This window comes from Mastigoproctus giganteus, chromosome 1 (assembly GCF_048544385.1).
Source record: "Mastigoproctus giganteus isolate SK-2022 chromosome 1, ASM4854438v1, whole genome shotgun sequence".
Classification (NCBI taxonomy): Eukaryota; Metazoa; Arthropoda; class Arachnida; order Uropygi; family Thelyphonidae; genus Mastigoproctus; species Mastigoproctus giganteus.
Window position 1 is genome coordinate 30824521 of NC_143575.1, and position 24769 is coordinate 30849289.

Here is a 24769-nt window from a genome sequence, read left to right on the forward strand (position 1 = left end):
TGGTCCAAGCTTTACTACCCCAAGATACTCAGCAGCACCTGCAGTACGCCATTCAATTTTCAACACCTAGAATTTTCAACACCAGAGATAACAACTTTTTGAACAACTTGATAATGAGTGATGAGGCCCATTTTCATTTAAATGGGTATATCAACAAACAAAACTGCAGATTTTGGGGTACTGAGAATCCCAGAGAATTACATCAGCATCAATTGCATCCCCAAAAATGCATTGTTTGGTGCGGTGTTATGGCTGAAAGAGTTATCAGCCCCTATTTCTTTGAAAATGAGGAAGTCAGCCAGAAAGAATCAACGGGGCCCTGTATAGGACAATGCTTGAAAATTTTTTAAGCCCAGCGGTCGAAGATAATCAGGAGGTATGGTTCCAACAGGATGGAGCTACTGCACACACTGCCAGGGCGACGTGGCCCTCCTGCAAGAAATATTCAGTGAACAAATAATTTCAAAAAATGCTGAATTTGTTTGGCCTCCGCGTTCACCTGATTTGATGGCTCCAGACTTCTTTTTGTGGGGCTACTTGAAAGAACGGGTTTACGTAAATAAACCTCGAACAATTCAAGAACTTAAGGAGAACATTCGAGCCGAAATCCGACATTTACGACCTGAAACCTTGCGTACGGTCATGGAAAATGCTGTGGAAAGAGCCTGTATTTATGAGCAGGAAAATGGTGGTCATTTGAGGGATGTTGTTTTTCACACATAATACTAAAAAAAAAAAATCCATTAATTATATTTCCAAATAAAATAATAAAAAATTAAAAAAACACGTGTTTGTAAAAAGTTATTTTTGTTTTATATTGTTCAGTCTTTCAGTGGCCACCCTGTATGTATATATAAATAAAAAAGGCATGGAGTCAAAATCATATGTGAAGGGTTTTTGATAAAGAGATAGCGTTATCAAAATGCATTCCACAAGATGTCACTGGTTTCACTGTTAATGCAACCTACTACCAAGAAGTTTAAAAGTGATTGAGATGCAATCCACCATAAAATGGCAAAATATGTGGCTCCTTTGCTACAATAATGGCCCGGGTCACATATTACTTGCCATCAGGAAATTTTTGAATCACAAAAACAGTCTTATTGTCCCCATTATGTTATTCAACTGAACACCATGTGACTTTTTGGCTATTACCATAATCAAAACAAACAATATGAATTAATTCAAGAAATAAAATCAAGAATGATGGACTGACTAAAAGCATTCACATAAAGAAGACTTAAAAATATTTTGATCAGTGGTATGCACAATGCAACAAGTGTATAGTTACAGGAGATTATATTAAAGAACATTAACCCTTACACAGTCTGAACATTTTGGCTGCTGTGACTGCTGGTGCAGAAAGAAATTTGTTTTCCCACTGTGCTGGCAAAATTACTATATTGCCATCTATTTATACTTCACACAAACAATTTGAAAAACTAGGCTCATTTATGCAAGCAGCATTTGTTTTTCTTCATATTAATATTCACAGAAAATCTCATGCTTTAGTTAGAAGTGAAGTATTTAGACATAGCATCAACATCTTGTAAAAGCCCTTATGACAAAAGAAACTGGGAATATGTCAAAAACTTTCTGATTCAGAATTTGAATAAACCAAAGCCAGTTTCTGGTGTTAATGGGAGAATAAATAAAAAAAACTAATATAAAGGATTACTTGTCAGAAGAATGAATAAACAGAATTAAGAATGCATTTAGCAGAAGCTTTCTGCTCATATTTTGAATACTGTACCTCTGGTGGCAACAAAAAAAAAGGGGGGGGGGGAAGGATCAGAGTAGGGTACCTAAAGTAAAAAAATTTATTTTCAGTTATCTAAATGAAAAGTTTTGATTATTTTGTTCTAGGAAAAAATACTGCATTAGACAAAACTACTGTTAATTTCAAAATTAGAATTTCATTCAAATGTTATCTCACAAAAATCTAACAAAGTTTATTTTAGCTGGCCAAGAAATGGGTAATGTCAACTCTTCACTATATTTTGGAAAGCCTACTACTGGCAGCTTGATATGATAAAGCTTGACTTTTGCCATTAAGCCATTCAAACAAATTAAAAACATGCTTCATTTGATGCAAAAATTGCTTCACGGTATTAAGGGTAGTAGATTTCACTTATTCACCGATTTGTTTTATATTTGTATCTAATTCTTCATGACCTAAAGAAACACTCCAGAATTGCAATTTTGGGAAAATTACCATCAAGAGATGAGAAGCATTTTGTTTGAACTACAAACAAAAATGAAAAACACAGGATTGTTGGTTTTTGAAAAGAGTACAGAAAGACAAAAAATAGCTATACTTATGCTTTCTGTATTATCAAAATTGAAGTAACAACAGGAAAAGTAAAGAGGGAGAAAAGCCAATCACTATTTAAGAACACAAGAAATATGGATGCAAATAATGGTCAGTTTGGACAGCGCTAACCATTACTCTTCTAGTTATTCATTGTCAAAACTCAAGGAATTGCAAAAGAAGTTGTTTTTCCTTCCTTTTAGAAGTCTCAATTATGAACATTTCATCTTGATGATAAAGGTGGTGGATTCATCTCAAAAGAACTATTGTTACAAGCAGTTTTGAAAGAAGTTGCCTATGAGTTAGTAGATATCCAAAATCAAAACACTAATAAAAGATAACTGAATTCAGATGCAGATGTCCATCCTCACTTTGTAATGAAACATAAGAATTCAACTAAAAAAAAAGACTGCACAATATGTAGATGTAGAAATGTTAGTACGGGAGAAAAGAAACAGTTTGATATTGTGAGACACTGTCCAGGATTTTAGGATTTTGAAAGTTTCAAGAAATACTACAAATTACAATCATACAAATACAGTAGACTCAATTTTCTGGAATAAATGGTAAAAAAAAAAAAAAAAATTATATTGAGGTTTACTCCTCTTATTAATTTACTGAAATACTCTTACGTATGTCGGGGACTTCTTACATAAGTCAAGTTTTACGTAACTCGGGAATGAATAATAAAATATTGCTACTATATCCCTGATATGCCAATATTAAAAAAAAACCACATAATATCCTCAAAAGAATGAATAAAAATAATTATATATTTTTAATTAGTTCAATTAAAAATTTTATCTAGGGACAGCGGTGAAGTAGCCAGAGTGGCAGATAAGCAAAGAAAGCATAAAAGGAAGGAAAAAATGCATTATTGTACTGTTGTTGTTATTTGGTTTTTAGGAGCATTAGCAACTAAGGCCATATTGCTCCGGGAATATGCAGTGGTCATTCCCTGACCTTTCCGCATCCTCCGTATTTGGTGGTGACGGGCTCGAACCCCGGTCTAATCAAGAAGCGTGTGCTATGCACTGCTGCTCCTTCCCACCTGGCTACGGAGGCGCCTTATTGTACTGTAAAAACTTGGTTATTATAGTTGACTTCAATGGTACCAATCGCTTCACTGCTTCTGGTATTCTGTCTTTATGATTGTGCTCAGTGTTGCCACTGACAAATCTGAATTCCGCATGATACTTGTTAATGCTTGGCCATTTTCATACATCCTTATTATTTTAATTTTCAGATCCAACTCGATTGCTTTCCTTTTCTTGATAGATTTACTAGTACCGCTGTCACTTATTCTCTATGTTAGCACCATGATAACGGTCAAAATTAAACTTTCTGAAAAGAACTTCAGAGGATTAAGGCAAAAACTCACTATTATCACCACACACAAGCTCACATTTTAGTAAAGTACATTCCTGGAAGTCAATGCCATAAAACAATAAACACAATTTGTACTTTCCGGGTTTTTGGGCTTGGCTGTTTGTGCAATTCAATTATAAATGAGTAGAAAACTTGATCTTATTGCATTTGCGATAATACCGATAGCTGGAATTCTGTAGGTTTTTACGGTATTATGATGAAATGTGTGTCCCCTTCACTGAAATCTTGAGTGATATAAAAACCCCAGGGGCTCACATCTGGTGAGTATGGGCTTGGCACACCCAGGGTCCTGAGCTGGATATCATCATTCTTCTCTTTCTTGGTGATTCCCTTCTACTTTTGACTCACTCACTCTCTCTCTCTCTCTCTCTCTCTCTCTCTCTCTCTCTCTTTCTCTCTCAGGGTTACTCGGGAACTTTTTTTTTTTTTTTTTTTCCTGGTGCAGCATAAGCCTTAGGCTTCCTTGCATCATATGGATATTAATAATAATAATAATAAATAATAAAAAATTTATAAATAAAAAGCAAAAAAGTAAATTGCAGCCATTATCAACCCACTGCAGGATGGAAGCCTCCTCAACAATTCATGCTGAGGGAAATGGACCATAATCTACCACGCTGGTCCAGTGCAGGTTGGCAGATTGACCGTATTTAGCAGTCAGGGGCTTGACAGTATACTCAAAGAGCATGTGCCACTGCACTCCTGCTCCTGACCACTCGGCTACGGAGGCCTTATATTGAAAAATGTTCAGCAACCTAAGTAAAAGGTATGGCAATAGATAAAAACGAAGGAACTTACCACGCACTACTCGCTTGTCCAATACGATGCTTCCCTTTATTTTTTACAATGTCGTGTATGCTTTGGTCACCAACATTATAATGGTTCTTTAGAGATTTAACGGATGCACGGTTATCAAACTTTAGAATAATTTCTAGTTTTTGTTTAATTGAAAGCACAACTCTTGCATTTGCCCATCATTTTCGCAGTTTCTAAACAAAAAAAGTTACTATAAAAAAATTTCTGACATCCCTGAAATAATTTAATGATACAAAATTTGTCCTTTTGAAGTGCGACGGAGAGACACAACGCACTAAAACAACCTAAACATTTGTCTTTTTTTTTTTTTTTTTTTTTTTTTTGAGCGGCAAGTGTGAAGACAGCAGGGGTTGCAAGATAATAGGTACACTAATCTCCCAATGACAGGAGATTAATGTCATATTAATGACTTATAATGCCGCTTCTTGTCACTTATTTACAACTTGCAAAACATCTGTTTATACCTATTACTTGAATATATTATTACTTGAATTTTATGATTTCTGGTTTTTTTTTTTTTTTTTTTTTTTTTTTAAATTTGGAGCCTTGAACTGTCCCAGTTAAACCAATCCTGGTAAATCGAGAGTCTGCTGTAATAATATTTAAAATATCTAATGAGTTTTGAAAATGCTTTACAATGAAATTTTATATATTATATATATGCTCATGCAAACCCCAAAAAAAATAGTTTCTGAACATCACATTTCAAGTAGCCATTATTCTGCATTTTTGTGGTGGACTTGGATGACGAAGTTAGCAAAAATAATTCTAGACCACAAAGGTCTAAAAATGTAAACATTTATCATTGAATAAAATTAATTTTTTGCAATGTTCAAAAGTTTTTACTCAAATCCTGTATATCAGAAAATTCACTGTTACGATTTCTCTCAATAATATAATTTGTTGAAATGATTTAGTTACAAAAAATTCTATAAGAAAATATTTTACTTCATGAGTATAGAACAGAGATAGGGAACCTTGGAACACACCAATCAAAACTCATTTCTTATGAATGGCATATTCATAAAATGCATAACACAGAACTAAGAAATTTCTCATTATATTTTAATATATGATTTTAAATAATTTAATATATTCTTAAGACACATTTAAAGTACTTACCAGGTTTGATTGCTGATGCATCCCCATTTTCTACTGGCTTAAGATCTCCAGACTTTGCTTTCTCTGTGAGTTTTTTCCTCAGTTCAACCTAAAAAATATTAAAAGATCTGTTACATTTGATATATATACACTTGATATACTGTTAAGCATATTGACACATATTGTTAGCAATAAAAATAATACTAATTAATCAATATAAGATCATCATAAATGAATATACCGTATACGTAAAACTTCCTCTATAAGTGTCAAACAAATTAAAAAACAGTTCATGCTTCAAGAAGATAATGTCAGGTTCCTTTGTTGAGTTTATCAAGTCCTTTGTCCTCATAGCATTAAAAGCATGTTACATTTAGCAAGAATGAGGACATATAACAATAGATCAGTAGCCAAAAAGAATATATATTCTGGTACTATTTGGTAAAAAAAAAAAAAAAAAAAAAAACTGAAGAAACAAAACTAACTTCAGAAAGAGAGAGAGAAACTGAATCCACCAACAAAAAAATTATCACTATACTGCATGTCAGTGTCATTAACCAAAAAACAAGTCCTCAAGCAGTAAAAGCTTTTAATGTTGTCACTTATTTTACAGGCTCAAAGTCACTAAAAAAGAACCTTTCAACAATCTAGAGAACCCATTAAGAATTCAAGAGGCCTGTATATCAACCCACCTGTGGGTGTGGTGAAAGTGTATGTGGGGAAGTTATACTGAAAATTCAGGACAGGGTTCGGGGAACACAAAAAAAAAAAAAAAAGACAGTATGGAATGGCAGATGAGACTAAATAAGCTCTGCATGCTTTTCAATGTACCATATGTGTACATTGAAAAGTATGCACAATGTCTCCATACTCTACAGATTTAAATTACAATGGGAGAGTATTCAAAGAATCCTTCATCAGAAGCTATAAAGAAAAGGTCATCAATGGGAAAGAAGGTGTAAATTTCAGGCCAGATACATACAACTGTTTAAGAACAAGACTATCTACAATAGTAAAGAACTAAAACAAATTCCATAGTTGGAACAGAACCAAACTACAGAGGGTTGGTTCTGCCTTTAGATAACGATTTTGACGTTAATCCTTCTTGTGACGTATGGCAGCAATGTAAATTTTTTTTCCCATAGGCACAGTCCCAAACCTTATGAACAGGTATATCAGTTGTAGAAGTTGTTTTAATGTCGACATGCCTTGGAAATTGGACCCATGGTGGAAGGTTACATAACCGCACTTTCCGAAGAAGGGTATGGTTATGCAAAAATTATTGATAGGTGCAAGTCGAAAAATCGAAGTTCGGTATCCATAAGGTTTTGAATAGCAAAGGAAAATTCCGCGAAGCTGCTTGCAAGTGGGCCGAAAACACCGAAGAAACTGCAACCTGCTCCAACTCGAACGAGAGCAGTAGTACGAAAAGTGCAGTCGCTCGTTGTCAGTGAAAATCCAAAAACTCAAAGAGCTATAGTGTCACATGTGGGAACATCCCAGTCAACCGCTTGTCGCATAATCAATGAAAATTTGCAACTGGAGAAGAAGCACAAGGCCCTCGTACACCACATAGGAGCAGGCACATTGCAGAGCGGCAGGTCAGTGCTCGAAAACTCTACTAAAAATATCTGGCAGCTGAAAGGTGGAAATTCGTAGCAACATTGGATGAAGTGTGGGTGTACCTCTCCTACTGCAAAAAAATTCAGCAATTTATTACCGTCCACAGGGTGACAAGGCCTTTCCAACATATTCGCATCAGTGCAAGGAAAGTTTTGGCCAAGGTTTTAAGGTTGTAGCCGGTTTTTATTATAATGGCAAATTTGAGTTGCATCTAAAAACATGAAAGTCAACTCAGTGTATTACCAGACTGAAGTTGTACAGCCATTGTTTGAACATGAAATACCCACATTGTACGGTTCTGACACTGAAAAGGTCTGGGTGCACCAGAATGAGGCATCCAGCCACAGTCACGTTCCACCAGTGCTTTTTTGCAGAGAATGGAAGTGGTGACAGGTATTCGTTCAATCCTATTTGAAGATATACCTGTTAAATCACCTGATGCTGCACCCATGGATTTTTGAGCATTCAGACTTTTGAAAAGAGCTCTCGGAAACCGCCACACCAGAACTGTTGAAAGTTTGTGGAAAGTCTGCAGAGCAGGAATGGGACAAGATTGACTTGGCAGTTTTGCAGCGGGCTTTACTTCAATAGAAATTGTGATGCTGTGCGATAGTCCGTGAGCAGGGAAAACAAATATAATACAACCAGTGGTGACGGCACGGAATTTCGTAGTTTTAAAGGACTGTCAAAATCGTTATCAAAAGGCTGAATCAACCCGCCGTACAGGCTAAACAATCCATACTATCAGGGCAAACCAATGGAAATCCTTCCAGAATAGCCAGATACAACCTCAAAAGGCAGCATCTGATTGTCCTCAATATTTTTATAATTTCTGTTCCTGAATTCACTCTGAAACATTCCTTCAGTGTTATTGTTCCATATATTTCAAAACTGCTTTGGAACTCAAATTCTCTAGGCTTTCTCAATAACAATTTTAATTTTGCTCCAGCCACTCAATTTCATTCTTACTGATAGTCTACCAAATCATAAGTCAGTGTCTAACTAATTATAGCCAGTTGTAACTTTATCAACTGGCTGTTATTAAAAAGACCAAAGAACCATTTGGCATTCTTTTGTGATGGTGCAACAGCAGGATTATCATCAAGGTGGGTGGGGGAATCCCGAAAACGTATGATTCATAGACAGCAGACTCTCGATTTACGGGGATCGGATTAACCAGGACACTTCAAGACTCCAAATTAAAAAAAAAAAAAAAATTCAAATAATAACTAGAATAGGTATAAACAGATGTTTTCCAAGTCGTAAATAAGTGACAAGAAGCAGCATTATAAGTCGTCATTGGGAGATTAACATACCTATTATCTTGCATTAACTCGCTCAAAGAAAAAAAAAAAAAAAGAGACCAAATGTTTAGTTTGTTTTAGTGTGTCACGTCGATTGTTGTGTTCCATTGCACTGCAAAAAGACATTTTTTTTTTCGTTATTTATGTCAGGGATGCCAGAATTTTTTTTATAGTAAATAATTTTTTTTTATTTTTTTTGTTTAGAAATTGCAAAAATTATGGGTAACAGCAAAGGAGTTGCACTTTCAGTTAAATGTTTGAAAAACGGCGCATTCAAAAGTTTGAAAATGGGGCATCCGTTAAATCTTTAATAATGAACCATTATAACGTTGGTGACCAAACTATATGCATCGTAAAAAATTAAGGGATGCTATTAGATTTAATATCAACATCGCAAAAAATAAAGGGAAGCATCGTATTGGACACATGAGTAGTATGTGATAAGTTTTTTATCTATCGCCATATTTTTTATGTAGGTAGGTTGCTGAACATTTTTCGATACAGTTAGTCTCCGACTTACGCAAATTTTTTTTCACTCAAAAAACATAAAATAAGCAATCAATAACGACGATCACGGCACGCACAAACTGCACAAGTGAGATACGGAGTAACAAACAAAAAAATAGCAAAGAAGAGAAGATTCCTAATATTTATTTATGGGTTCTTTTTTTTTTTTTTTATATGACTAAAGATTTCAGTGAAGGGGACACACATTTCACCATAATAACTTAAAAATCCACAGAATTGCAGTTATTGGTATTTTCACAAATGCAATAAGTGAAAATACAACGGTAGTAAACTGTTATTTCAACAAATGCAATAACAGTTTACTACCGTTTATAATCAGATGCACGAAAAGAAAAGCCCAATAACACACACCTTAAAAAACTGCACGAGATCCTACAGTCTCAGAAACATTCTTCTAATACTGGAAAGCCATGCCAGGGCCTGCATTGTTTTAAATGAATGGGAAGCTAATGCCACAAGGTTAAATAACCTTAAGGAATGTGGCAGGATAGTAAACTGAATGCACTAAAACACCTATTCTTGACATTTTGTCAAGAATAGATGTTTTAGTGCATACTGGTATTAAAATGAGTGAGTTTGAACTCCTGGTTAAGATATAATACCAACAGGAACTTGTATCACCTAGAAATAAAGGACAATCAGTTTTACTGGAGATTGGGGACTTGTCAAAGGGATTTGTTGGCTATTCCTCTGTCTTCTGTGGAAGAGAAGCCAAACTATTGAAGAATTAGTTCAATTTGATACAGTCATCTTGTTTTGAAAAAAATCACTTAGAGAATGCCATAAATATTTTTCTCACATATGATATTAAATATTCTTTTAGCAGCATGGTGTGCAGATATATCAAGGAATAGAAATTGGCAAAATAATGAGACTTCAACCTACATGGAGTGTAATTTGCCTGTAATTTCTTAAAGAATTACAGATTATCTCTTTAATGTACTCTTTTTCTGGTCCTCAGAACAAATATGGTAAAAAACGAGGGGGGGGGGATCCAAATATTTGTTACTGATCAAATTGCAACTCTGTAGCTCATTTAAGTTACTTTCTCCACCACAGATAGAAAAATGCCAGGTACAACAAAATTACAGTATGCAGACAAATTTGTTTCTGTTTGGAGTTTTGATCCGAAGATGTCAGAAAGAAGTAGCATCCCACTTAGGTAAAGTACAATGAAGTTTTCACAAGGGGGGGGGGGGGGGATTCAAAGATTAGTTACTGCTCAAATTGCAACTCTAAAGGAAAGCAAGAGATAAAGGAAGCTTAAGTTACTTTCTCCACCACAGCTCCAATAACTAGAGCTATAGTCGAACCTCCATGCGATATAGTGCTATTGCAGCTCAGAACAACAATCCTTATATTAATTTTTGTTGAGCATTTATTTTTTTTTTTTTTACTTACATGAAGAATGACTTTAATGAACTGCTGCATTATCATTATGCAGGAGTGAATATCCAGTACCTATTACAAAAGTGATCTGGCTGGACATGTGAGAGCAGAAAAAGAGCATAGAAAAAAAAGGGAGGTTAGTGAGAGATCCTTCTGGCTCACACAACACTTTCTCTGCTGACTTTTCCAGCAATCTTTTTGACCAAAAACTGAAAATCACAGAATGCAGTCAATCTGGATTAAAAAGGGCAGAAACATTTTTGGGCTTTCTTCTCACTATGACTGAATTAATCAGCCTCTGGTAAGGTTGCTGGACAAAAATATCCAGTTTTAATACTGTCAAATTGGAAGAAAAAGTTATAAAAGTAGAGTGGTTTTCCCTCCAAGTGGATTAAAAATACAAAGCCACATTTGTGTTAGGATGCAATGAATGTATTAAACAAGATGTGACTAATTGTGTCGTCTTGTCACATTTGTTGGATCAGACAACAATTTAGGGGGGAAGCTCCACTTCAAACTGTGCAATGTCTTTCCACAGTTTTTTGATTCATAGCTATTCACGTTGTAGGACTACTGCCACAAATCAGTACCGATAATAAATATATTTTGGCTGTGGTAGATATGTTCTATAGGCAGGCTGAATTATTTGCAAAGTCAAATCCTCATCAAGCATGTTATTTGAAGGTTCGATGTCTTAAAAGAAAGCTTGCTCACAGATAAGGGTAGTAACTTTATTTCATAGCTGCTTCCTCAAATATGTTAGATTCTTGGTATTAAAAAATTATTCATGAGTCCCTGTACATCGAAATGTAATGGGCTTGTGGAAAGACTAACAAAAAATTAATAAAAGAAATTTTGAATAAGATTATCCTCAACAGAATTAAGTATTGGGGCCAATATCTATACCACATAGCTTATTGTTACAACACATCCATACACTATAGTATCTGTGAAAAACTATTTTTTATACTGTACAGACATAACCCTTCATTCCCTTCAGACATTATTAATATAAACCCAGACACTGGATTAGAAGATACTGACCAGAATTTAAAAGAGCTAAGCCAAATGTTTTCTACCATTAACCTGATAATCAAAGAAGGTGAGTGAAGAAAATGCTGAGAATAAAAGAAAGAGTGTTAATGGAATCGGAAAGCTCCTAAACCAAATTTAGTGACTTGGTTTTGCTTAGGCATCAGGAAAAAAACAGGGACTTGAAGATAAAATTTGTGTCAGAGCAAGAGAACCTCTCAGGGTAGTCCACAAGATGTCTAAGGTGACATTTCATTCAAGGCAGGTAAGCACATGCATATGAAAAGATCTAGATAACTTAAAGATGTACTATGCTAATGAACAAGTGATTAATCCCAGGTTTGCTCCTCAGAACAGTTATTCATCAACAGCAAAGAAATGAGAACAGGTAATTCCAGTGACTTTTAAAAAGGTTCTCAATGTAAAATACACATACTTGAAATTCTCAACTTAAATTATATACACCTTAAAATTTTCAACTTAAATTGCATATACCTGAAAGTTCTCAACTTAAGTTACATATAATCCTTTCGTACTAACTCATTTAATATGCAGTAGGGTCTTAAAGAATGCAAGGGTTAGGCCCTTGGTACCCTTGCATAAGTAAGGGTTCCCTTATAGAAAACTACTGTATTAATTTAAAACTAGGCAAATTCCTATAAATCACATACAGATGTATATAAACTTTGTGTTAATCTTTATTTAAGATTTGCATAAATCTTAGAGTCAACATCATAAAACATACCCTTTATCCAGACGAACCATCCCTTTATGAGGATAAGTCTGCCCTCGTGAAGCGTGTGCATTTAGACTAAAGCACGCATTATCATTTATGTCAATCCATAAAGTAACATTAGTTCAAGTATGGAATTCTTATTTGTATGAAAGAAAATCAATACTGTGCATCTACTATGATGTCAACCTTCTCCTTTCCATTCCTTCCCCTTTTGTACATCACGAACTGTCATCATAAATCAAACAAGCTATAACTACAAGTTACAAATAAAAGTCTGGGGGGGGGGGGGTCAATCAGATACAAGTGGGGTAATGTACTCTGAGTTCCATGTACTTTGAGACCCTACTGTAATCTGCTGTTTTTTTTTTGTTTTTTTTTTGCTATTCCAAGCATTAGAGTTGCAGCCAGACTTTAATTCTCTAGAATGTTAGCATCCAAGCCTACTGCTCACTACATAAAAATTATCTTATAAATAATCTTCTATTTTGCAAAAATAAAAAAATAAATAAATAAATGAGTATTTACAGGGTAGTTATTATATTGTATGTCAACTTTTTTTTTTTTTTTTTTTTTTTCACAGTACAATCACAATTTATGATTTCAGCAAATATGCCAGTACAACAGTTAACAATGGATTGGGCATTTATATTTGAAGAGACAAATGGGGGGGGGGGGGGGGGGATATGGATACCCATATTGGAAGGTCGCAATATACATATATCATATATAACATTTCTTCTCATACCATATATTAAAAGAATCCTTTACCTGATCTTTTGAAAGGGCTTGCTCCCTCATAATAACCTGAAAGGTTCTTGATTGTGCATCTGGTGTCTTTCCACCTATAGAAATAAGAAATATATAAAAAATATATTAAACAACAGTAATAAAGAAGAAAAGATAAGTAAATGACATGTTCACACAAATATTTATGCTATGTTTAATGTGCCTTTTTTGAACGCTCTGAATTTTTCATTATCCCATTCTAATATAACTGCCATTCGTCTAAATGCATGTATGGAAAAGAAAAAAGAATTGGAATAAGTGGAATAGAGTGATTTTAATTCTTATGTACAAGTTTACAGTAGACTAAATCCAAACTATTTTCAATTTAAAATGTTTCATATGTTTGTGTGAACATGCATTAAAATTCAAGCTGACAAGAGCAACCCTCTCATTTCAATAGTTCTTTACAATTTACAATAAAGTTAAATAAAAAAAAAAAGTTTTGGAACAAATACAATATCAACTTAACTATATGCAGATATCATCAGCAATTTTATTTTTATAATTAAGTGCATAATGCTATCCATATTCTTTTAATGAGCTTCTGTTAAACTTTAAAACAGTGACAAAACTGCTTAACATGCAATTAAAGTTCTGAAATTAAATTTTTTATGTTAGTGTGAACTGTGATAATTTAATATTATCTGATTGCTATACAGAGAGAGAGAATTATAATTAATTAACATTTTATATTACAGTTACAATGAGAGGGCTTTTCTTATCAGCTTAACTTAAAAGCTAGGTACGTACGTGCAACTTTAGATCATCACCAACATCTTTAGCTTCCTGGAATGAGGGCATGTAGGTACGATGAGCCTAAAAATAGCTTTTTTTGCGATTAGTAATTTCTGTACAAATCTTATAAGCCTATATCATACATACACACACACACACCATACATTATTGATAACTAAATGAATGGACAATATGAACAGTGAAACCAAGTTTGCTTTTAAATTGTGCATAGCAATATGCTCTGCTGTGGTTCAGGAGAAAAAAAATATTATTTAAAAGAAATGCTTAAGTTCAAATTGTCCTTTCGTTTAAAAATTTCATGCAATATTTAAAGAATGTCTGCTATTCTAAGTGAACTTCAAAGCTATAAACATATACTCTTTCCCCAGCCATTAATAAAATGAGCTTATATGGGATCCCAGAGCATCAGAAAACATGTGGATTGGAATTTTTTGATGTTCAGTAAATAAAAAAAATACCAGTTTTTATATATTAACATATTAAAAACAATGTACATTTGGCCGCCGTAATTTTATTAGTGCTCGATAAATATAAAAATATTACATCAACTAAAGTGTTTAAAAATGTTCAGAATTATTTTAAAAAATTCAAGGCTGTGTGCCAGATTAGATGTTGTCATATTTTCCAGGGAATAAATTATTATTGTACAAATAATTATTGAAGAACTTTTCAGCACAATTCACAAATTTATGATCACCATCAAACAACAAAACACAGACCAGACCATTTGCTGAAAAAAGCGATTCCAAACAACATGTTAACCCTTGAATAAATGCAATGAAAGCAAGATTAAAACAATTGTAAAATTAGCAACTCCCTTTTATCTTTCAAAGTTGGACAGAGAAATACTCAAGAATACAAAAAAATTATAAATAGGACAACAAATTTCAGGCACTGTGGCAACTACAGACATTTACATAAACCCTATATTCCAAACTTTTTTGATGCTGACACACTATGCTTGTGCCAAAAATAACTCAGCAACCCCACACAAATTTTGTAATTATTTGGTATTACACCCTTTTTATTTTTAAGCTGATGATAAATGCAATAGTATGCAACTTGCTTTGTTCAGAACAAAAAAAAAAAAAAAAAAAAGTAACACAGAGGGAAGATGTGTGATACTAAGCAGAAGCATAACCAAGACCATCTGAATCAGTATTAGTATTGGCCATATGTTGCAAGGAAGCCTAAGACTTATGCTGCACAAAAAAAAAAAAAAAGTAAAAAAATAGTAATAATAAAATAAAATAAATAATAAAAGAAGAGGAAATAGACAACCTATGCATTTCCTTCCTCCCATAGGTAACTATCGAGCTGACCTTTGAATTTCCCCAAACTGTAGGCTTCAACCACCCATGTAGGTAACTTATTCGAGTAATTTATAACATGTTGGCTAAAATAAAACTTCCTGCAATCCAGTCTAAACTTCTATCCCCATAACTTGAATTTATGGCCCCTAGTTCTAGAATCATTCATAACCATGAAAATTTTGCCCTCATTCATTTTACCTATGCCTCTCAAAGCTTTAAAACACCTCAATCAAATCACCTCTAAGGTGCCTAGTTTCCAAGCTGTGCAACCCACATATTCAAAGACTACTGATATGGATGACCTTTGAACAATTTCACCAGGCGAGTTACCTGTCTTTGGACCCTTTCAAGAAGCTTGATATCTTTTTTTAGGTGCAGTCTCCATACCTGAACACAGCATTCCAAGTGTGGTCTAATAATAGTCTTATATAATGAGATTATGACATCCTTATCTCTAATAGCAAATGTTCGATAAACCATCAATGGGACACCATGGACCTTCCTTGCAACCTGTTTACAATGCTCAGAGAACTTCATGTCTGACTGTATCGTAACTCCCAAGTCCCTTTCTTCCACTACTGACTTTAGTTCAACTCCACTGAGTGTATAAGCTATTTTCAGGTTACTGTTTCCCCAGGTGTAAGACCTTGCATTTTGCCGAATTAAAGCATAGCTAGACATCAGTCATTTTCTTTCAAAGAGAAAAAATGTGTCCAGATCTCACTAGTCACTGCCTACACACAAAGAAATAAATGTCATAAATTTTTAATGCGGTTAATTAATAATTGGATTTTAATCAATTACATCAATGCATGCAGTGAAAGGAAATCAGATTGAAAACAATGCTTTATAGGCAACCAAAATTTGGAAACGCCCATTGAGAGACACGATGCAACATCCCAAGGTTTTGAGACACACTTCAAAAAGATCCGATTCACAGTAATATTTTATCTACATTTGGTCTTTAAATATCTTCATCAACCTGAATGATAACATGTCCATATGAAAGTGGCCTTGTTCTGAAACTGCATTAGTGAAGCTGGAAGGTAAACTTTTTGGCTGTGTAAACACCAGACTAGACAATGTTGTGCATAACTGTTCAAATTTCCCACTAGATTCATATGTAATTGCAATTATAACGAAAGTTTAGCATACATATTTTCATATTTCTTTATAATATATTAGCATTTGTAGCAACAAATTATGCTTATTCTGTCTAATGTAAAAACAAATATTTACTTTGACTATTGCACAAAAAAAAAAAACTAATATTTTTTTCTTGCTCTGAAACACAACTGCAAGCAATGAATTTGTTTATCATTCAGCTGAAAAGGAAAGGTTTAGTCTGTTGCTTTATCAGCAAGAACAGTAATTATATCAATAGCTGCTGCAGAAGATTTAAATCACTGTAGTGTAGTCCTTTAACAAGATGTATGCAATGTGACAGAATGAACTCAAATGCTGAAATTTGATCCTGTACTGGTGATACAAATGTGTATCCTGTCTTGTATTTCTTATGATATACAATAAAAGGGAAAATTTTACTGTCAGTCAAGCAGGAAACTAAAAAATATTAATTTTGGCATTGAAAATGCATTACAGTAAATAATGTACAAATGCCAACAGAAGCTAACCACATACAACCATCCAAGCTTCATTTTTTATACAGTATGATATTCCAAAAAATAAAATCTTCAGATCATACAAATTCTTACAGCCTTACAGAAACTGGTAACTGTGCTAAGAAATAATACAGCAGACTTCAAAATACTCCATGGTGCACAGTAGTGTCTACTTTCATTATTTCTTAGTAAGGTTCTTAAAATGACACTGGGAAGTCTGTTATATTGGTAACCAATAATATTTTATTGAAGAATGGGGAAAATCTCTTTTCAAACTTTATTCACTGTTCTCTTTTTCTGAATATTCTACTTGCTGAATGTGATTTAAGTAGTATGAGCAAACAAATCTCTTGCACACTTGCTTTTTTAACCAGCATTGATGGGTATCAGGTTGAAGCAGCTATCTTTTCATGCTGATGAATTAGCCATTAATGCTGCTGATTAACGTAAACAGCAAAACTCCAGGGTGGTCCATGTGGTAGTCCATGTGGCATGCATACCCATGGTATGCATGCCACATGCATCTCCTATTAGCATTATCACACAAGAAGCTGAACAGAGAGCTTAAATCCTACTTTTATTTCCTGAAATTATGAACCTTCCCCCCCACCACATGACCTATGGTTCATATTTATCTCCTTTTAGCATTAATTTAGGAGCATTAGTGAGCTCCTCATGACAATGATTCTATAAGGGAGAATCATTTATTTATTAACTTATATTAAACTTAATTTATAAATGTAAAACTGTTTTAATTTATTAAAAATGCTTAGCATAAAATTCCTTTGCATAATAAAAAAATATATATTTTGTGGTGGCAGGAGTGAATCAGTTGGAGGCAGAATTTATTCTGGTAACACCTGGGTGGCACACAACACAATTTCAACATATGTATATAGCAAGCTACAGAAAAAGGTGGGCCATCCCTGATATATTCAATTTAGTCTTTAGCAAATGTAGATGGAAGTAGTATTTTAGTTTAACCTATCATGAAAAGATTAAGTGCAAAAAATTATTTACAAATTTTATACTGAACGAAACAAATTTACCTTCTCTTTTTAAAATAAATTCAAACCCAAAAAAAATTTTTTTTCTATTTTCTTGCCATTAATATTCCTATGATTTTTTTACCTTTAATCCAGCATCTCACATCTACAGGGTGCCACTATGCCAAAGATATTGTCCAGAGCAGCTTGTGTGCCATCCAGGTGATAAAATAATCAAATATAAAATAAATTAAAATAAGTAAAAATATTATTGCTATCTAATATCTAACCCCTCCACACTCAAATTTCAAGCATTAATAGTTATCAGTCATAACATCTACATATATTGACTTGGAAATAAAAAAACTACAAAGAAGTAGATTTCATTATTTTACTGACATGTAATTAAATTTTTGGGTAGCAAAAGAAAGAAAAAATGATCAGCTGCACTGAGTTTACTCTATATATGCTTAAACTAAATTCAACTCTAACTAAAAGTTTGTAGCATTTTCATAAATTTTTAACTAAAAATTCATAGAAGTCTCCCGAGAATCCAATTAACCAAAAATAGCATGAAGAAAAGGACTTTTCTCTCTGAAGGTGCAAAGTAACAGACCTGTATTACTTACAAATAAAGTAACTTCGATCAATGAGGGTGGAAAGGAAGTTTATGGTAATAAATATGACTTAATCCATACTATTCCGGCACACATCTCCTTTTTCTTACATTCCTGATCAAAAATAAAAAGTGAAATTCCAGAAGTTAAATTTTTAAGAAATTGAAATAAAGTAGCAGTTGTGCAAGAACATAAAAAAAGATCGCAATATTTAGTGTTGCCACTGAGTTGGACCCTAGATGCTACCAATTAAATATTTTTTCTTAAAGTTAGCATGCTAACTTTAAGAAATGCTAAACTAAAAAATATAATTTCAGCTCTGTAATTATTAACAGAGCTGAAATTTAATTATCTTATTTTAAATTTAGCTGTAATTATCTTATTTCAGGAATTTCAGTTTAAATGTAGTATAAAATATTAAGCAAAATATTACCTTCAATCAATACACAAGTTTTAAATTTTGGACTGATTAAAACAAACTAATAAACTGAGGAGTATTCTCATTTAACAAAGAAATGATAAAACTATCCTAGCTTATAGCGATCAAGTAAATTCATGTGGTGTACTAAATATCACTGTTAATTACAGTTTCATTTAATTATTTAGTCGTTATTAACACCCTCAAACAAGATCACATAAAATACAGAATAGTGTTAATCAGTGATCTATGTGAACTCCAAGTGATATATATGTATCTCATTTATCCTAAAACTAATATATATAGAAAATAATAACTAAACTTTCCCAATTTAATTCAGCATAAAAGGGCTAATTATCATAAGAACTGGCCCATAAGTAATGCCTCTTGGACAATAAATTTTTTTGTAACTAAATTAGCATCATGAAGTTTTATATATGCTAGTACAGATATTAAAATATAAGCATGCTAAATTAAGTTTCTGTCTATTACATATTTGAAGTAATGAATGGTTGAACCAATATCCATTTCTGCCAGTAGTCAGTGATAGAGTTCCTTTTCAAGTCAGGAGAAACCTCAGCTGTCCAGATTCATTAAAAATTGAGAAAAGTATACTCAGAAGACACTACTGATATAAACAATGTTCACAGATCGCTGACACATTTTAAAGGAGGAGTCACTGATGTTTGTGATTAGCAAGGAATGGAAGACCAAACTCTGTTTGCATTGAAGAAAAATCTAACTTTGGATGATATGATTCAACTTGACATGATAATATATTAATCTTTATTGTATGTAAAGGTAAGGTACAATACAATAATTACATATGCAAGCACTCAGGCATTAAAAGAGAAGTATTACTCATTTTGGATGAATGAATGATTAGTAGAAGCATATGATGCAAGAAAGCAAACTATATAGCATCAGCAAAAGAAAAAAAAAAATTTACCTATCCATTCATTCATTCATTCCATATGTTTGTCTAGTTCAGCTTGAATTTATTAAAGTTGTCAACTTCCACAACGATAGATGGAAATTTATTCCAGCAATCAACCACCCACAGGCTAAAAGCAAATTTCCACACATCTATTCTACAACTGTTTTTCCTCAATTTGAATTTATGCTCCCTCAGGTGCAGAATCTGAGGAAGAGGAAGAATCCCATCAGAAATGAACTTCCTCAAACCATTCAAGGCCTTATACATCTCAATCAGATCACCTCACAGGTGCCTAGTCTCCTGATGCTGCAATTTGCAGAACTTAAGCCTATCTTAGTAACAGCAACCCTTTGTTCTACTCACTAACCTCACTGCCCTTCTCTGTACTCATTCTTGTAGCTCAACATCTTTCTTAAAATGAGGCCTCCACACCTGTATGCAGTACTCAAGGTTTGGCCTGACCATTGCCTTATACAAGGGGATAATCACCTCCTTATCCCTGCTAGCAAAATTGCTATATATCATTAACAAGACTCTCTCAGTTATTACAAAATCATTTAACTCCCTTTTACAGTCAGATAAGCTTCTGGCCTCCACTTCCCTACAGAATTCCTCATACATGAATTTAGATGCAAAATACTCAGTTTGTCAGCTACTTGAGCAGAATCATCAACAATTGAACCATTGACATCGAGTGGACCAATCTGATTCACCCCTTCCTTCTAGAGTTTACATAAATAAAAAAGTCTTTACTGTTTTTCTTTGCATCCCTTGCCAATATTTCTTGTAATATACCTTTGCTTGCCTAATCTCCTTTGTGACTTGGTTACAGACTAACTTATATCTACATAGGCTTCTGTGTAGCTTGATAATTTATATGCATCCCATGCATTTTTATTCTCTGCCATGTCTCATTAGTTCATCTGACATCCATTTAGGTCTAAATTTTGAACAGTATTTCTTAGTTGGTATGAAAAGCCTAGTAGCTTTCAAGATTAATTCCTTGAATGCTTCCCATTTAGAATTTGCTGTTGGTAACATCATCAGTTGGTCCCACTGTATAGAATTTAAAACTTTCTGAGACCACTGTAGTCACCTTTACGAAAGCAGAAACCCTTCCCTTTACCCCTGATGGTAGTTACATCTTTAAGTAAAACCACATTAGTACACTGTGATCACTGCCACCTAGCGGTTCCTTTATCTGCAGATTCTTAATGAATGAATAATCACTGCTGATAATCAGATCAAGGGATTACTCCCTCTGGTTGCCCCTCGAACATGCTGCTGTAAAAAACAATCATCTAATAAATCCACAAAAGTACTGCTAGTGTGTGAGTGACCGACCCACAAATTCCAGTCTATATCTGGGAAGTTAAAATCCCTCATTATAAGACAATCTGGTTTACTGGCCCACTCTATTTCTCTGTACAGCTGTTTGCTACACTCATCAGAGCCACTGGGCCTATAACGCACTCCTATTCTCAGCTTTGCTTTCCCAGTGAATTATATTACAGGAAAATATGCTGCAAATGGGAACCCAAACAATTAACAAGAGACGTGAAATTCTCCAGGCACATCCCCTTGAAAGTTATTGACTCCTGCAATAACTTTCAAGAGGATTTTTTAAAGACCTAATAACAGGTGATGAGACCTGGATCTTTCATTATGACCTATATTCTAAATGCCAGTCCAAGTCCACGGAATGGACACATCTCTCATTTACAATGAATAAAAAACCTTGAATTATTGGATCACCACAAAAAAATTATGACCATGGTGTTTTGCAACAGAAGGCCCAATTTTGGTTGATTTTTTTAGAGAAAGGTTATACCATAAATAAGAAAAGATACTGCCAACCACTTTATAAGATCAATTGGGCTATAAAACAAAAAAGAAAGCTAATGGGACACCAGTCACATTACGTCATTATAATGCCACACACTTCCCATACAACTCAGATGAAAATTGCAGACCTAAGATGGAGAGATTTGCCTCATCCTGCATATAGCCCAAACTTAGATTCATCTGATTTATTTATATGTGGATATTTGAAAAGATATAGAATATCTCTTTGTGGAAAACACTTTTTGAGTGATGAGAAGCTGAAAAAGCCAGTGACAAGCTGATTTCAACAGCAGGGCCCATTCTTTTATAAAAGTACATATATGGATTGAAAAGAACAATGGTGGCAAAAATGTATTGATAAACAAGGTTGACAGATAATATATATATGCTTTGCAGTATTTGTTTAATAAATTATATGTTTCTGAACTGTATCTGTTGTCTTTATACTTTTATGGCCAAAGAGGCATTACTTATGGCATAACTTTAACAGCAAATTACAACCCAAAGAATAGTAATATAGCAGCCCATTTTTTTTTAAATGCAATATAATCATTTAAGACTATGACATTAAGGATAATTGTCATGATCTAGGACTGGGATTCAAAAACTTTTAACTACTAGCATTATAAATAAAACTTTGGGAATAATTAACAAGCAACTAACATTATTTTGGCACAGAAACTAAGATTGTTATTGTTATTTGGTTTTTAGGAGCATTAGCAACTAAGGCCATATTGCTCCGGGGATATGTGGTGGTCATTCCCTGACCTTTCCACATCCTCCGTATTTGGTGGTCACGGGCTCGAAACCCGGTCTAGAAACCAAGATAACATAGTCAGTAAATAATAATAATAAAAAATAAAAAAGCAGTAAATTACGTGACAATGATGCTAATTTATTTAAAACAAATGGCTAAACAACAGGCTTTATGCAGACAGAATTTAACAACCACACTCAGCTGATGCACAGCTAATGAATAATCATGACAACTATTTACCATATAAAAATGAAGTGCCTCATGTAGAAGGGGGCAAAAAAAGCTGAAAGATTTACTAATCTACACTAATTCTTACTATTCCACAATCAATCCTAAACTGAACACCAATTTATATTAAGTAAACAATGCCCAATCTCACGTGTGTGGTCTGTTATTCCATTTCACATACTATCTTTCAAAAACTTCAAAAGGTCTAGAAGATTCCATTTAATCTCGCCTCAGGCTGTCTAAGTGGTATAGCTTATAAAACATTATACCACCTAGACAGCCTGGGGCAAGATTAAATGGAATCTTGTAGACCTTTTTGAAGTTTTTGAAAGATAGTATGTGAAATGGAATAACAGACCACACACGTGAGATTGGGCATTGTTTACTTACTATCAATTGGTGTTCAGTTTAGAATTGAGTGTGGAATAGTAAGAATTAGTGTAGATTAGTAAATCTTTCAGCTTTTTTGCCCCCTTCTACATGAGGCACTTCATTTTTATATGGTAAATAGCTGTCATGATTATTCATTAGATGTGCATCAGCTGAGTGTGGTTGTTAAATTTGTCTGCATAAAGCCTGTTGTTTAGCCATTTGTTTTATTATTATTATTATTATTTATTAATAATAATAATAATAATAAAAAAAGCAGTAAATTATGTGACAATTATGCTAATTTATTTAAAACAAATGGCTAAACAACATGCTTTATGCAGACAAAATTTCCTCACATTACAAGAGGGCATTCTTTGATAGAGTCAACACACCAAAAGCATAAGATCACTATAAGGACAAGGTACCAAATTCTCAGGAGATGGGGGGGGGGTGACCATTAATGCTTTACTGTATTCTAGGCAACAGCATATCCTACAACAAATCTTCCAAAAGTATCTTGCACAACACTGTTATCTGAGTGAGTGAAATGTTTAATGATGTTATTAAATATCCTGTCAAACTTATCACATTTGTAGAACACAGAGGCTATCAGGTATAAGTGGCAAATTTTAATCACATATACTTCAAATAGCTGGGGGGGGGTGTCAGAATGCTCAATTCAACACCTAATTATATATGAATGGCATAAAAGATTGTTTCCCACTTAAAGCTACAAATTTAAAAGCCCAATTAAGGAATAACAGTAATGACACAAAGTATATTTTTTTTAGTAGTGAAAAGTATACTTTATAAACTTTGCTTTAAAATATAATTTATATCTTGATGCATGGAAATGAAAAGATGCAGTTGGCAACACAGACAATAATATACAAGGTTGTTACATTATGTGCGATAAGCCAGTGTTGATCCTGTAATTTGTTTCCGTGGCTTTCTACTAAAGCATGATAAAGAATAGAGTTATTTATATAACGGTCTATTTATGCCCAAAATCTGACCATCAATTATAAGAAGGATGCATTATCAAATAAGGCTATGACACCTGTGTTTTTGGGGAGCCTGTTATCAATAAATATTAACAGACAAATCACCACTAATGTAGAAACCATGGAATTTGGTGAAGAGAGATACACTGACAACAATTCAGAAAATTAACTTGGTTCTACACATCATTTTGAGATTCACACCTACAAATGTTCTTAAGCTGAGAAAAGCACCGTGGTTTGCTAAAAAGTACCTGTCAATGAAAAATGCAACAAAAAAAAAAAAAAAAAACCACACTACTTGCACCTCTTAACTAATCCCTAATAATGGGAACACTTTCTGCAGCAATCACATTAAAAATTGTTAATTCTGGCCCTTTTTAGATATGGAACCTACAACAACAATGATGAAATGCCAGGGTCACCTTAAAACAGAAGCATAAAAACTCTAGGCTGCAGTATGATGGAGAAGATGAAAGAAAGCAAGGCCTAATAGCATCTAAAGTTTCAGAAGAAACATATGATAAACAAAGCTTTGTGCAAGTTTTAATAGTCTTTCAGAAAACAGTAGTGTTACTTATTCCAAAAATGAAAAATGGATTTTATATTGGAAAAAACATACTGCTTCACTCCATTCATAACAATTCCTGCAAATAAAACCACTATCAAAGAGCATGTTAGATACATTTCAAGTCCAATGTTAACTCATATAACTCTTGAGTGCCAACTTTAGTGGGTGAAATTGTTAAATCATCAATAAAAGCCAAGACATAATTTATTACTTTTTTAACACTAAAATCATTCAATTTCAATTATCCAAACTTTGTTAACAAGAACTTAACTAGACTGGTCATACTTCTTTTCATGCAGCTTTCTTGTAAACCAATTTCCAAGTAATAAAC

The 24769-nt window shown here is 33.6% G+C and overlaps 1 protein-coding gene across 4 annotated transcripts in view; it reads right to left on the bottom strand.

Moving 5' to 3' along the window:
• The window catches only part of Sf3b1 (splicing factor 3b subunit 1), a 299209-nt gene that overhangs the window by 184781 nt on the left and 89659 nt on the right, over positions 1–24769 (bottom strand). For 3 of the 4 annotated variants that reach the window (XM_090372203.1, XM_090372195.1, XM_090372200.1), the window contains exons 5-6: positions 12998–13071; positions 5639–5726 (exon numbers count right to left, since the gene is read on the bottom strand). In XM_090372203.1, coding sequence (XP_090228329.1) covers positions 5639–5726; positions 12998–13071 — 162 coding nt within the window. Of the gene's footprint in view, positions 1–5638; positions 5727–12997; positions 13072–13765; positions 14280–24769 lie in introns of those variants that run through there. The other variant, XM_090372209.1, reaches the window with a different exon arrangement.